This window comes from Nelumbo nucifera, chromosome 4 (genome assembly GCF_055504915.1).
Source record: "Nelumbo nucifera cultivar China Antique chromosome 4, China Antique-T2T, whole genome shotgun sequence".
In the NCBI taxonomy this organism is placed as follows: Eukaryota; Viridiplantae; Streptophyta; class Magnoliopsida; order Proteales; family Nelumbonaceae; genus Nelumbo; species Nelumbo nucifera.
In genome coordinates, this window is record NC_142652.1 from 81,550,487 (window position 1) to 81,567,276 (window position 16,790).

The window sequence follows — 16,790 nt, forward strand, 5'->3', positions numbered from 1 at the left end:
TCACGGGACAAAGAGTTGAAAATCCAAGAAATGACCATAGAATTACACTTATTCCAGGCCAGTTCTTAAGCAGGTGACTTTTTTGGTCTCTACAATGCATTTCGCATTGCTTTGTTCCAGGTGGAGTAGTTTTCTCCATTTAATGGACAGGAAACTAAGATGGCACCTGGATTATTTGAAGGATGCAACAACGTTTTAAAAAATGACTAAAAAATGGAACTGTTCTAGCCATCAGTTTCTGGGTCAATAGTCTGACCATCTGGTTCGAATGGATGACCCGTTCTGATAGAAAAATAAAAAAAAAATAAAAAAAATAAAAAAATGGTAAAAAACCGTTGAATGGGTTAATGGGTCAATGGTTTGACCGCTCGAGTCAACGGTTTGTTGAATTTTTCAATGGTTTTTGACCAGATTCTGGGTTTGGAGTAAAACGGAACCGGTTGCCTGAACGGTACCCGGGCCGAACAGTCCGACCATTCGGGTCAACAGCTGTTCAAAAATGTTGGGATGCAAGAAAAATGGAAAAGTTGGACCGTAGGTAACATCCAAGCTACCAGTTGCAGTGGTGGCAACCATTGATTCCGGTGATTTGTAGACACAGAAAAGGAACGGACCGAGAGAGCCTAAGGTGCTCTGATACCATCTAAAATTAATGGAAGCGCCCTGTGATCATGTTATCATTAGATATTTATAATGGATTACAAAAGACTTTAGAATGTAAATTACAAAGAATTGTACACATGGATATTGTTGTAAGACTGTAGTACTTTGGAAGAGGGTGGAATAATGTGGAACCGGAAACTAAAGAGCAGTTTCATAGATTTGAGTTGCCGTCGTTGCCTTCCGGCTGGCATGCATACTTGGAGTCGGAACTCAGAAAAAGATTGTCATTGCCTTGCCGGTCGCCGCTGTAGGTGATGCCGCCGACTACCACTGTGGAAGGGAAGAAATGCTCCAAGCCTCCAGTTTGGAGTTCGAACTTCGAAAGAGAGGTGACACGAATGAGAAAATTAGGAAAATGGGATTAGGCATATATATATATGTCAGGCTGGGGTCGGGTTGGGCTAGGCTTCTTTGTGAAATCCTGAGCCTGGCCTGAAAAAAGCCTGGGCCCATGGGCTTAAGAATATATTCAAGTCTGACTGTTGCCGGGGCCGTCGGACTACCCTGCCCATGAACAGGTCTAATTGCACCACATGTCAAGTTATCTTCTGGCACACTGCTTAACCTTGACAATGAACCATTCAATCTATTAGATAAAGAATTTGGGAATGCCTCAAATGTCAAGGCCTGTCCGATTTGGATATCATCCATCTTATGATCATGTGTGAGTCCTACCAGGATCCATTCCTAACTTGAAGGAAAACCCACTCTATGCATGTGGAAAGACTTCCCCTATACGACTGTAACTTTCCACTAGACTCTCCTCTCTATTGCTGTTATGCAATGCCCCTCCTGCCCCTCTGATGGGCCAGGATTACTGGAAATAAACACATACTTTATGGAGTAATGTTTCAATTTAATATAAAGGAAGGTATGGATGGCAAACAGAAAACAACTAACCAAGAAGAAACGAGACAAAACCCCAGTAAATCATCTTCCTTTAGCGTCTCTTCAACCTAACAGGCTGGTTCTCCAAGAGCATAAGGAAGCTTTACGGTGGCAAGACTTTCTCTATTCTAAATTTCTAATGGTACTGAGACTGAAGAGGTTTGAGGAAGAAGATGAGATGATAAGAAAACAAAGAAACAAAGAGTGGTAAAAGAAATTAAAGCAAACTTGTGTTGGAAACTTCGAATCATAGACTCATAGCTCTCAAGGTCTTTGGGCAATGACTTGTATCGAAGTGCACCTAGAAAACCTATACATGTTCTATGTTTGACAGAAAGCATTTTTCCACATTTATAGTCTATTAGTAAGAAAGCATCAAACTGACTCTTGGGTTCATATATCAAGTCCATGAATTAAATTAGGCAACGACAAGTTGAGAATAAATTGCATCCATGATTATCTATTGTTTTGTCATAAAATTATTATCTCATACAGTGGGATAAGGTTTGGATGATGATGATGATGATGAATCATAAAATGATTCTAACAAAGAAAGGAGTAATTGCAGCAAAGATAAATACCTGTTATAATTGATGGAAGCTCTACCTGGAGTAATTGAACCTTTCATCCCAATCTTCTCTTTGTTCTCAATCCTTTAGTTTTTTTTTATTGGAGCTACACGATTTTTTTTTTCAGACACTTCAGTTTTACATGTTTTGTAGCTTGACTTTGAAGGTGGAGTTTCTTCTATAAGAGGCTGGCTGGGAGTAAAAGCCTCTCCCTTTACTCGGTCTTGCTTTGTCCCTATTAAGATTGTTGGCCTCCCCTGTAATGAGGATACTATAGAAAAAGTATTAGAGGTTTTGAGGTATGCATCTATGATCTACAGTATTAGTGTGAGGTTCTAGTATTTACACTCGAGGAAATTGAACGTGAAGAAAGTGTACGGTTCACTGATTTTGATCGTTTTTTCACCTTGAGTCCATCTAATGATGTAAGGATTTGTTTGGTTCGCAGCCATTATCAGAATTAGAATCGGATTTGAATTGAAATCTTTCAGAATCGGAATGATTTATTCCCATAATCTGTTTGGTTCAAACAGGAATTGGAATGAGAATTATTGGTATCAGCAGGAATAGGATTTCATTCCCAAAGGAAGGGAATTCCCTCTAATCGGAAAATGCCATTCCACTAGAAATGGAAATGGAATTCTGATTCTGCCCAACAAAACAGTTGAAATTGGAATAGCCAATTCCAATTTTGATTCCAGACCTTTATTCCTGCAAACCAAGTGGGCCCTAATAGATTATATTCGCCACCATAATCTCCATCAGCCTTGAGAGTAAGGCTGTAATCGGATCGGATGCACCAAAATCCGCATCCGATCCGATCTGAAATCCAATTGGATTTAAAGACTTGGATTTGAATCCGAATCCTAATAGACTCTGATCGGATTTGGATTTAATCTGGTTTTTCTATAAATTTTCTAAAATACCAGAAAAATTAAAAATTTATTTATTTTTTAACCTTTATATATAATAAATTAATATAAATGTAACACACTAAATTCATTATATATATATATATATATATATAATATAGAATATATTTTTATAATTTTAAATATAAGTATATAAAATTTATATTTTAAAATTAATAAATATCATATTATAATCAGATCAGATGGAGTCAAATCCGAATCTGATCTGATTATTAATTGGATATAGATTAAAACATCCTGAATCCGACCCAATTACATATATATACACAATCCAAATCCAAGATAATCGAATGGGATGTGAGATCAGATTGGCTTAGATTTTCGGATATCATTGACAGGCTTACTTGAGAATTGAGGCCCTGACCAAAGCAGGAATGGATGTTGTAAGACTCAGACCGGACATAAAACCGGAATGTCTGCTGGGTCACGGGTTAAATAGTTTGACGATGAGGAACCCACGAAAGTGCTACCAGTAGGGGTACTATTCCTGCTGATACCAATCTGTCTGGCCAAGGACCCAACGCTCAAAATATTAACCTAAAGGGACGAAACTGGTAAAAATGCTTATAGTTTTAATTATATTATTATTTAGAATGTGGTGGGGGGCAAAGGCTTGGCTTTTGATTATAAAGCCTGACGGTTTGGTTTGCTGGTTGATACGAGAAATTAATTCAGGTGCATTTGGATGCAAATATGAAGACTAATTGAACATCCAGTTGGAATCCGATGCTTTAGAACTTTGAAGCCCTATCACCTCTGTATGTAGGAACTAGAGAGAAAAGACAGCTGTGTCATCATAAAGGTAATTTTCTTCCGTGTAAGGCTCTCTATTGCGGAAGAGAATCAGCCTCCCTTTGAGAGTTTTTGACCTGGTATACATGGCTGGACCCTACCAAAAGGTGAGAGGTGAGACTGATCTTTTCAAACAATTACACCTTCCAAGTTCTTTCTTTTAGGATGATGCCTTTCTTGTTCAAGAATCAAAGACCAATTGAGTTTCTTTTGTTTTGTGGGTTATGCCCAACTAGTAGGAATTGGGAGTAGGGGTCTGGGACTCTGGGGTTGGATAATCATATCCTTTGGATGGATATTTGATGGATCATTACATCAAAATTCAAATGTATTTATTTTGCCTTTGAGCCTGACTCTGGTTCGAAATATGGGTAGCAATAACACTACAGAAGTTGGAATTACAATCCTAAACATAAAATAAGCACCCCTCGTTCGGTGGCGATTACATTCCTACAGACGATAGAAAGAAAGAAAGAAAGAAATGTCTGTTAGGCTTTTAAACAAAACCACCCAAGTAAAAAAAAAACTCTTCCTCGAGGGAAGAAGACAGACAAATATCACAAGCAGGTCCAAATCCAATGTGTTGAAGAACCTTTTATTTTCTTTTAGTGTTGTTGCCTCATCTTGCGGTTGTTCAGGACCATCTCTCGAAGCTCAGCTACGTCAATTTCGGCACCACGATTCTCCGGTCTGTAGTAGCCGGTCACAGGATCCGGGACCCACGACGAAGAAATCTCTGTTCTTTCATTCATCTTTCCCCTCTCTTCTCCTCCTCCTCCTCGTTTCCCCATTCCACCCATCGCCCCACCTCCTCTTACCGACGCTGCTGCTGCTGCCGCCGTCGAATAACTTCGCCTGTTACGTTCCATTCAGAGAAAGTAAAGAATTAGTCATAAAACAACTCAAAATAAAGCTAAAGAGAATATATTCACGTGCTTCCATCAACCCGAGCTTGTTGCTCCCGCTCTGAGTCATAAAGAAATACAATGGAATGGATTTCTGAGCGCAGTTCAAGTTCAACCCCCCCAGAAGAAAGGAGGGCTCGAACCAACAACTCAAATGGGACTACCAACTGACGAGGGATTGATTTGAACGATGGAGCTAGCTTCCTCCGTCCAGTTAATATCAAAACCAAAGAAACTCAGGGTATAGCAGGGTATAGAGTCGAGAACTTTTAATCTTTCTTACCTGTTGACGGAAACTGAGACTCCATCCACGAGAGCATAGAAAAGCCTAGCGTTCGAGAAAGAGCGAGCCATTTGATGCGCTGAGGAGGATTTTAAATGGTTGCTGCAGGAAGCTTTCTTCTTTTGATCTCCGATATGATTACAAAGAAATCTATCTGCAGCAGCGAAGCGAAGAGACACCACCACTGTAGGACCCTTCTCTCCGCCTCTTCTTTCCTCCAAAACTCAAAAGCTTCTGCTCTGACAGACCTGGGCTTCACATCTTTATATAGAAGTGAGACTGAAGGAGAGGAGCAGAGGTTTGTATGGATTTGGAGAAACAATGAACAGGCCAAGAATATTAATTAAATATTCAAAAGCGAAAAGGGTTCGAAGTTGGAACGCGTCAAAGTGGGCTGCCTTCTAGTTCTTGCCTACTGAAGTTCTACACGTCAATTTCATTGGCATAGGAGTGAAGGATTCATTTGAAATTCTTTCTAATCGTGCGGTCATATGGAGGAGCTTAATGATAAAATTAGGTCAAAAGGACAAGTTGATTGGAATTTACATTTGTTAGACTTTAGGATGGGCAAGGTCGCACCGATCTTTTTTAAAGTGGGAGAGCAAGGCATTCTCCTCCATTGATTGAGTTAAAGAATCTTCCTTTGTTTAATCTATCTAAAAGTCAATAATAAACAGTATTCAGAATTTTGCATCCGGAGAATGCAATCATAGAAGAACAAATTGCTCTCTGTTCCACCACCACCCACCAGTACTTCAACTTCTCCTGGGTGAAGACTGAAGAGAGGAGAGGTCACACAAGTTTAACAATCAATCTAGGAGGAGGAGGGAGGCGGCGGATGGATGGCTCATAACTCATTGACTAATCCTGTCTAAAATATTTATTAGATTTGATTGGACTTTATCCGTCTGTAACAAATTTATATTGGAATATTGGATTGGGTTGGATTAAGCCAATATCTGGTCCATTGATATAAGATAAGAATATATGTGTCAATAGACCGGATTTAGGTTGAAACCAATCTAAATCAAAATAAATTTGAACAGATTGGATGGTTCAGACATTGAATTAGACCAGTCTAAATTGGTCCAAAACATTTATTAGATTAAACTGGACCTGCTCCACATATAATAGACTCACATTGGACTGGGTCAGATCGGCCCAAATCCAGTCCAATTGACACCCCTCGACAACATGCACTTTTTTTGGTGAAAACGGAATTCCACACTTACTCCTAATATTTATTTAATTGATAAACTATATTCTTACTGTTTAATTATTATTTTAAACTATCTCTATTGTGTCTGACAATTGATTAGTTCTATCTTTATATTTAGCATCTATTAATATACCGTCAAAATTTATACATACGTTATATCACATAACTTATATATATATTTTTTTGAAACTCATTTTTACTCTTCATTCCTCGCTTCATTCCCTCATTTCTCTTCTTCTTTTCCTCCTTCAAAGTCTTCTTCATTTAGCAGTGGCAAATCAAACTTCACAGTTCACACCTTCTTCACAGTAGTCGTTGGTAGGAATGGCAACAGAGCAGGTTCAGGGTGGGGATCATATTTCCTGTCCCCGATCCCCGACGAGGATGAGTTCCCCATGGGACCTGAATCCCTGATTTTTTTTAAATAATAATATTTATTTGAAAAAAATTACTTAAAATAAATAAGAATTTTAAATTATAAATAATTTTTTAAATATGTTTTGATATATATATATATACACATACATACATAATCGGGGTCGGGGACCTCAATCTCCATCCCCGATCCCGACCTTGATCAGGGATTCCTATTAATCCCCGTCTCCGTCCCCAATCTGCCAAAACAATCCCCATCCCTAACCCGATGGGGTTGGGGAAGTCGGGTCCCCATTGGGGATCGGGGATTTCAGTGTGATTTTTTTTTTTTTTTTTTGCAATCAGAATCCGATCTTCGCACCCAATAAGAATTGAGTAGGGGAAGGACGATTTCGACTAGTGATTAATTGAAGAAAGCTTGCAATAGGGGATTTGGACAATTTGGGCGTCGAAATTTTGATCTATGTAAATTTGAGGCGATCAAAGATGAGTATCTCTTAAATTTGCAAGGAACTCAGATATGAGATGTAAGAGATACTCAGATCGTCCCCTTATTTGTTGAATTTCTGGCGTGACCAAAGCATGCTTTGTCAATCCCCTCTTTTATACCCGGACTTGAAATTTTCAGAAGAGAAATCCAGTTCTCTTTTGTGGTGCACCCTCAGGATTAAAGGGGGAAACACTGCAAACATGCTAGGTAGTGCGGTCATCAGGATTACAAAGGGAGATCAACAGAGGGAGAGTAACCTTTAATCTTCTACGGAGGTAACTGCCACTCCTCTCCTCTGATATGGTCATTCTATTCATTGTCGAAGACGATGATGGTTCAATAATGGGGATTTGGGTTACGGTGATGATAATAGATATGGAATCAGGAAGGAGGTGCAACGTTTGAAGATAGATGGGCGCGATTTAATAAAAAGGTAAAACTGACTTTTCATCATTTTTGTTAGAATTTAACAATGATAACAGTTGTTAGGAACAATAGGGATGATGTAAGACAATAGTTAAACTGTAAAATACAGTTTATCAATTAGCTAAATAATAAGAATAGTTTAAGAAATATGATTACTGATCCTAGCATCAGTGGTATGACTGACTGTGTTTAGATAACTAAGGCATCAAGAATCGAGATTGAAGACAAAAAATATGATCCCCGCCCTGTTTCTAATCGTAATCCAGCCAAACTAACAAAATACAGCGTGCGCCAATGGTATTATATTCAGCCAGCAGGAATACATATAACAGTCGGTCACACTTGGAAGATGGTACATGGCACTTTTGGGGCATCTTTATCTCTTCTGTGCTTCCTTCTACCCAGCAGCTTTTATACAACTCTTGTGGTAAGGTAAAGTTTTAATTATTTATTTATTTTAGTTTTATCTCCATCGGATCTCATCTCATATTCCTTTTTTTGGTCTTCGGTTGGCGTCAAACTTATTTGCTTGTATCATACACATCGGTAATATTCCCGATGTGTGATTGTAACTAAATAAGGTAAATTTATAAATTGATATTATATAATCAATTTAATTTTTAGGGTAAATTACACTCTTTGTACTATAGAATCATTGACAAAGACCCTTACACTTTTTTTCATAAAAATACCCCTAAACTTTGACCGTGAGACAAAAACCCTTTCCGTTAATATTTTGTCAGTGGATTTCAAAAAAGATTCTTAATTAACTGTTTAAAATTTTTAAATGCCTAAACTACCCTTGATCACTGGTGAGAATTGAGATTTGGGGTGACCGGACAAAGAGAAGAGAAGGAGATGCGAATCATTCTGGTCACAATGTTTCTGCCATTTCCACCACCCCCTCCAGCTCTAATTATCATCGTTCCAGGTGTCTCTGCGGGTATTGCCACCCATTCCAGCTCCAGTGTCATACACCACTGCGGTTGGTTCTGGCCACACGTTTCTAGTTTCATCTCCGGTATCTCTGCCACCCATTCTAGTTCCACTTCCACCGTCATCCAACCCTGCCTTGGTTCTACTGGTCATGTATCCATTTCCAGTTGATCGGATATCCGTACCAAGTTCCAGCCCTAATACCTCCGTCGGCCACCCCAGCATAATTCAATTCCTATATTGGCTCCCTTATATGCGATCAGCCCACACCATCATTTCACTCGTGTCCATTGCTTAAGGGTGGATTTGAGCTGAACTGAGCCGAATAGTATGAGGTTCGAGTTTGGCTTGAGACTGTTTTATAAAGTTTGAGTTCGAATTTGTTCGAGCCAAAATTTTGAGCTCAAATTCGGCTTAAGTAAAAAATTTATAAGTTCGAGCTCGGCTCGGCTCGAGTTCGATTTTGAAAAAAAAAATATTTTATAAAAATAAAAAATTATATATAAAAATATTTTTATTTGATATTTTAAAAAATAAGAATTATAATATTTTTATATGTATTTGAGCTAACTTACGAGTCTTATCTCGAGCCTATTAAAACTTGGCTCGTTTCATAATCGAACCAATGAATTAGGCTTGAACGCGTTAAAAACTCGGCTCATTACCACCTCTACCCATTTCCACAATTCCACCAAGCAGTCAAGTAGGAAACAAACTCCTGCTTCTACTCTTTCATGGCGAAACATCTCCAAAATAAAGGATTCTTTGCGGATGAAATCCCCATTGAAAATCCTTTCTCATTAGTTGTACACTTCTTATTTTCCAATCCCCATTGAAAATCCTTTCTCTTGGAAGCATCGTCTCACATTTCTTGATAACCCAAATCATCCTTATCTTCTGCGGATGAAATCTCCAATCAAAGAATATGGCTTCTTTCATGCGCTATGTGCACGAGTTCCATTTTAGCTTCTCTCAACCAACGCGGAAGATGCAATTGGAATGGTGACGAGCATCGAGCGGTCATTGCCAAAATACCAATTCAAATTGATGTCACCGGTTACTATGATGAGCCCATACCTAATACGCCTTCTGCAGTTCAAGAGCTTAGTGGCCATGTCAGCATACATGACACCTGAACTACAACCCATGCTAGAGTTTTGCCGGTAGCAACGGGCCAAATTGGTTGCAGAAGAATGGATAACAGATCCACCTGACCTGACCTGACGCTTGACTTGAAGAATGGATAACACATCCACCTGATCAGAGATTCAATGGAAATGAATTTCGGGGCAAGACCACCACAAAAAGGTGAAACTTCCAATAATAATCGGTAACGATTAAAGGTATTTTTGGGTCAGTTGGGTTTTAAGAGAGAATGGCAAGAAAATAATTCAAAAAGTTTAATGGGATATTTTCGTAATTTAATGCCTTTCATTATCTGGCTTAACAGCCGATGGGGCATTTGTCGTAACATAAAAGTTTACAAGGGTTTTTATCGCAAAAAAAAAAAAAAAAGTGCAAAGGGTCTTTGTCACTTACCTCAAGGTCCATATAATTTACCCTAATTTTTATGACCTGCACCAAAATCAAGGCAAATATTATTTTAAAACAAAGTTACCATATTTTATGATACAACCTATTAAACCCAAATTCTAAAAATGATATTTAATTTTTTTATGCTTAGATAGACCCATTCGAAATCCAAAATCCTTGTTGGAAGTGGTACCTCAAATTTTAGAGGGCGGATTTAGTCCTTACAAATAAGGATGGCAATTTTTCTCACAAAATCGGGTCTCCGATCCAATCTGCCCCGAACAAGGCAAATTTTCTCCGATCATAAATGGGAATTCATCGGGTTTGGGGATTTTTCTTTTGCCCCATAATGGGGATGGGGTCTACATATAAATCCCCGAATCCACTTGTAAATTACAATAATACCCTTCTTTATAGATATGAGTTAGGTTTTGGTGTTTTGCATTTTTTATTTCTCTTCTCACTTCCAATTCCAAACTTCCAATTCGTCTTTGCCTCTTCTTCTTCGGTCTTCATAGATCACAGTTCACCCATGAAACAAATTGTTAGCTAAAGATGATGAACAATTTATGAGAAGAAGAATCTTTTATTACTCAATGAACATGAATTTAAACAAAGAAAGAAACTGAAGTGCTGAAAAAATACGACGTATAGTTAAGGAGTATAGACTCCAATTTATACTGGACTTTCCCTAAACTTTCTCAACTAAACACTCGAAGTGCTCCTAAATTTATTCAACAACCAAAGACCATAGAGAACAAATAACAAACTTCTAAATAAATTGAAGACTAAAACAAACTTGTGGACTGATTCAACAAAGAATAAATGACAGCAATAAGTTATACTAATTTGTAACACTCCTCCTTAGTGCAAACTTTCTGTCAACAATACCAAGAGCTCATTGAAATGCTTCAAACTTGGCTTTGGCAAGTGCTTTGGTAAAGATATCAGCATCTTGCTCTTCACTTCGTATTTTCTGCAGCTCAATGTCTTGAGTCAACATTTGTTCGTGAACAAAATGATAATGAGTTTCAATATGCTTGGTACGTGCATGGAATATTGGATTTTCAGCAAGTTTTATTGCACTTTCATTGTCGCAAAATATGGGAACTGAATAGTTGAAGGTAGAAAAAATTTCTTGAATGAGCCTTTTAAGCCAAAGACACTCTTGAGTAGCCATAATAGCTGCTACGTATTCAGCTTCACAACTAGAAAGAGCAACAGTTGTTTGTTTTTTGTTGCACCATGAGATTGCAGTTGATCCTGTACTAAAACAATAGCTTGTTGTAGAGCACCTATCATTCACATCACCAGTCCAATCTGCATCTACAAAACCATTCAAAGAAAATGGTATATGTTGTTTGTACATCAATCCAAATTGTAGAGTTCCTTTTACATAACGGAGAATTCTCTTTGCTACAATTAAATGACCCTCACATGATTTCTCCATAAACTGAGAAAATAACTCCAACGAAATATGCAATGTCAGGTCTTGTGATAGTTAAATAGAATAAACTACCAACAAGTTGCCGAAAAAGTGTTGCATCTTTTAGAGGTCTTCCTTCATCTTTAGTTAACTTCAAGCAAGATTCCATAGGAGTAGTCATTGCTTTTGACTCCTCCATTCCAAAACGATTTAACAAACCTGCTGCATACCCTTTTTGAGAGACAAAGTAGCCATTTGATTCTTCAACTTCTAAGCCAAGAAAACAACTTGCTTCACCCAAACTCTTCATTTCAAAACGAATAGACAAGTCATCTCATAGACGAGTCATTTCAGTATTGTTGTCTCCCGTAATGATCATATCATCCACGTAAAAAAGAAGCATTGTGCATATCATGGATGTTTTCTTGACAAATAAGCTTGGGTCTGCATTTGAAGCTTTAAAACCACAGAAATCAAGATACTGAGCGATCTTACCATACCATGCTCGTGGAGCCTACTTGAGGCCATACAAAGCCTTCTTAAGTTGGCATACATGATCAGGGAACTCCTTGGAAATAAATCCATGTGGCTGCTCCATAAAAATGTCACGATCTAACTCCCCATAGAGGAATGCATTTTTCATGTCAAGTTGCCATAGTTTCCAGCCTTTTTGTGCAACCAAATAAATGATGGTTCTAGTTGTTACCATTTTAGCAACAGGGCTGAAAGTCTCATCGTAATCTAGGCCATATTGTTGAGAGAAACCACATGCAACAAGACGAGCTTTATGTTTGTCAACAGTGCCATCAACCTTTTTCTTTAACTTGTAAACCCATTTACAAGTAACTACATCAGCATTTTTTGGTTTTGGAACAAGTTCCAACGTGCAATTTTTGTTTTAGGCTGAAATTTCTTCTTGCATTGCTTCTTCCCATTCAGTTCTATCTTTTGCTTCATTATAAGATCTTGGCTCATTTTCACATGAATCTACCATAACAAAACAAGTCAAAACAGAACAATGATTTAATTGAACTTCATAATCAGCCAAATAGTCAGGTTGCTTTCTTTGTCTAGATGACTTTCTAATCATAGGCTCAGCACTTTCAGTTTGTTGAATGTCTTCTCTAGGTAGAGGAATATTGATTTCCCTTTCATTGGATGCATCATCGTCAAAGAGAGGTGCAAAAATATCTGTTCTTTTTCCTTCTTGTGCATCAGGCTCATAAGATGACACTTCATCAAAAACCACATCACGAGAAACAATAATCTTCTTTGTTTCTGGATCCATACACCTCCATCATTTCTTGCAAGTGTCATAACCAACAAAAATACAATGCCTTGTCCTTGGGTCAAGTTTATATCTATTATTTTTGGATACATGAACATAACAAACAGATCCAAAAACTCAAAAACATTGGGCTTGTGATGGTATATTTTTTCAAAAGGCGACGATTCTTTCCCTGGCCATGGAGGTAATTGATTAATGACATAACAAACAGACTGAATAGCTGCTGCCCACAACTCTCTTGGAAGTTTCTTTGTGTGCAACTATGACAAACACATAGATGTAAGGTGTGCCAACTTGCGTTCAGTGACCCTGTTTTGCTGTGGGGTTTCTGGACAAGTCATTTGTCTTTGAATCCCATGTTCTCTACAATAATCAAGAAATTGACTGGACATGTATTCTCCTCCATTGTCGGTGCGTGAGCACTTTATTTTAAGCCCAAATTCTTTCTCCACAAGCTACTTCAACTGAATAAATTTGGAAAAGGCTTCACTCTTATGTTCTAGGAAATATACCCTAGTGAATCGTGAAAAATCGTCTACAAAAATCATCACATACTGAAGACTGTTGTAGCTTGGTGTTTTTGTGGGCCCCATGAGGTCTGAATGGATTAGTTGTAACATAGTAGGGGCTCTATTCTTTGAATTTGAAAAGGGTAGATTTTGTGATTTCCCATATTAACAACCAAAACAAACCATATCATGATGAAGATCTTTAAAAATGGGAATGCCATCAAGAAGTTTCTATGAGAAAATTTTCTAAAGCAATTGATAACCAACATGGCCTAACCGAGCATGCCAAAGTGCTGCACTTGCATTCTGACATGTCTTTTCAACATATGCATCACTTGCAGATAGTACATACAACAATTCTTTCCTTCCAGAATCAATTATTTGGGAAACTGAAGCAAGATTCTTCTTTAAGCCTAGAACATGATAAACATCTTTAAAAGAAAGGCCTTCATCAATTGAACTATTTTCTGTGACATTGAAAATTCCTTCTCTCACCACAGGATGTAGTGAATTATCAGCTGTTACAATAGTTCTTTTCCCACAATGTGGACGGACATCCGATAGTAGAGAAGCATTTCCTGTTGCGTGATGAGAACAACTAGAATCAACTATCCATTCCTTGTTGAAGTCTATGACAGCATTAACATCTGTAAGTGCATTGGTCTTATGCACAACAGAAGTCACATTCACCGGTTGATCAATATCTTCAATGAATAGGCATTGTTCCCATTCAGATTCATTATTTTCATGTGTAACATTTGCTCCTTCATTGAGATTGACACGATAATTTCGTTGAATATGACCTGGTTTCCTGCATCGGTTACACACCACTTTCTCTCGACATTCATGTCTGATGTTGCCTAGTTTTCCTCACCTGTAACAAGCTTTAGAATTTCCCTTTGATTGCCCATCAATGTGAAGAGCATCTTCTACTTTGGAAAGAGAATTGTTGGTCATCTGTTTCACCAACGCTTCCTAATTAGAGAGTAAATTCCCTAACTCAATAATAGAAGGTTGTTTTGCCCATCCTTGTATTAAAGAGATAAAAGGCATAAACTCTTTTCGCAGACCACGAATAAGGTAGTGATGCAGATGTGCATCGCTCACAGGCTCCTCCGTATCTAGTTCTGAAATTTCAGAGCACAAAGTTTCAATCTTCAAAAAATATTCTAGAATAGAAAGATTACCTTGAATCATTCTAGCAAGTTCATTTTCCAAAAACTACAACCGCATTGTATTCCTTTGAGTGAACAATCTTTCAAGTGTCTCCCACAGTTGCTTTGGTGATTTTAAATCACAAACATGCTCTATGTACTCTTTACTTGTTGACGTTCGCAAAGCAAATAGAGCTTTGCCACACTTGATCTTCCATTTCCGTCGTAACTCAGCAATTTGGGGGTTATCCGCTGGAATTACTGCTTCATCACTAGCAATAAGATCCCACAAGTCTTGCCCTTGGAGATAAGCTTCCATGCAAAGCTTCCAATAACTATAATTGTTACCAACAAGCTTATCTACGCAGATATTGGAGATAGCACTTCCACCATTCATGTTCACTAAGTAATCAAATCAAACATTTGGTAGGCAACCAAGCTCTGATACCATGAAACAACTTGTAACCTAAAGATGATGAACAATTTATGAGAAGAAGAATCTTTTATTACTCAATGAACAAGATATAAAACAAAGAAAGAAACTGAAGTGCTAGAAAAATATGACGTACAGTTAAGGAGTATAGACTACAATTTATACTGGACTTTCCCTAAACTTTCTCAACAAAACACTCGAAGTGCTCCTAAATTTATTCAACAACTAAAGACCATAGAGAACAAATAACAAACTCCTAAATAAACTGAAGACAAACAAACTTGTGGACTGATTCAACAAATAATAAATGACAGCAGTAAGTTGCACTAATTTGTAACACACCCACTGACCGTTGAGGACGGTTTTGCACTTTGCACTATTGGCTCCATTCTCTCTCAATTCGCCAGTCAATCGTCGGGCATCGTACCAGCAATGAGACCGGTGGCTCCATTCTCTGTTTTTCCCTCTCTCATTACTCTGTAACTGTGTTTCTCTACTCCATAATCATTTTTTGCGGTATGTATTTAAGGCTTTAACCTTTACATGTTTTAAGATCTATTGATTTGAATCGTTTCTGTTGATGCTCGGATTGGTCAAGGGCAATATAGTAATTTTGTTAAGCTTTCGGGACAAGATGGCTAGTGGATGGATCCGAGGGCGTGCCAAGGCCGAGTACCTGTGAGGAAGGGAACGTCATAGGCCCCGGGTGATAACCTGAGGCGGGGACTTTGACGGCCAAGTTAGTGAGAGCATAGCAAATAAGGTGGACAAGGTCCGAGGAGTTCGGACGAGGTTGCCAAAAATCTAGAGAGCTAGAGAGGGATCAGTTCTGGATCCTTTACCTTGGGGGAGTAGTTCCCTATGTATACTTGAGGTCGCCTGACAACGGATGCATGCGGATGGTCAGGATGCGATCCAGCCCTAACAGGGTGGTAATCCGAGCTCACTGCGTACGGTCGCACCATTGGTCCCACGCTGGGCGCCGACCTCCACCCTGCCAGACGCACTGATTGGCTTTGCGTTGTTCCACGTGTTGATAGGTTTGCCAAAAGCGCCTACATCATTTGCCCCCCACTCTCGAGGTCGGGGTGGAGGTCTTAGCTGAAGACCTCAGCTTCGGCCAAAAAGTGTGTCATTCTTGTTGGGAGGCGTTGAGTGGCCTTATACGTCGAGGACCTTGGTTGTAGCCAAGCTGGAGGGAGTGGTCTTCGAGCGTAGAGGTACTAGTCCCGATTTCGGAGTTGCTGAGGGTAGCCCGGCTTAGAAACATGGAGACATCGACTATGGCTGAGGCCATATCGGTGGTAGTCCAGCCCATAAGCGGGTAGACGTCATCCTCGGCTTCGAGGGGCTTCCGCTAGCTGCGGTGTTGATTCCTCTCCTTGGCCTTGGCTCAAGAGAGCTCAGTATCGTGTTTCCTACGGGTATGAGACTTGCATGCCCCCTAGTCGCGATTGCGTTTCTTCTGTGTAGGGGTCGGTGCCCCCTTCTAAGAGGTCGCAAGTTCCAAAGATTCCACCGCTCAATAAACAATCTACTCAGGCACCTAGGTGGGTAAGGCCGAGGCTTAGCTTCATCGCCATAAACACGGGGTCCCCTTCCTTAGCGAGAAGGTAAAGGAGGCACACACCATAGTTGTCCTAGCTACCCATCCCATGGGGGATAGGGCGCGTGAACCCGTGCACAACCGAGGTTGCATAGAGCCCGACCAGTGCCACGGACCACCCTGATCTTGGCAAAGTGGTGTTGTTCCCTCCAACATGTCTATTCTACCATGAATTGAGCCAAGCGGAGGGCCAATGCCAACTCGCGAGCTTGGATGAGGACTCACTCGCTTGGAGGGTCTCTCTGAGGCTGAAGCCAAAATCAAGGGCCGACATGTCAGCTGCAGCCAAGGTCCAATAGGTTCCCTATCAGAAGGGATGAGTAGGTGTGTGACCTCCAACAGGCCGTATGCCTTGGGCCGACG

The 16,790-nt window shown here is 39.3% G+C and overlaps 1 protein-coding gene across 1 annotated transcript; it reads right to left on the minus strand.

Moving 5' to 3' along the window:
- Window positions 1-4,200: 4,200 nt before the first annotated feature.
- Window positions 4,201-5,310, minus strand: LOC104606188 (late embryogenesis abundant protein Lea5-D-like). The gene is made up of 3 exons (XM_088902868.1): window positions 5,033-5,310; window positions 4,437-4,699; window positions 4,201-4,294 (listed from the first exon to the last, which is right to left on the minus strand). The coding sequence occupies exons 1-2, from the start codon at window positions 5,101-5,103 to the stop codon at window positions 4,450-4,452; spliced, it is 321 nt and encodes a 106-aa protein (XP_088758994.1). The 5' UTR covers window positions 5,104-5,310; the 3' UTR covers window positions 4,201-4,294; window positions 4,437-4,449.
- Window positions 5,311-16,790: the final 11,480 nt, after the last annotated feature.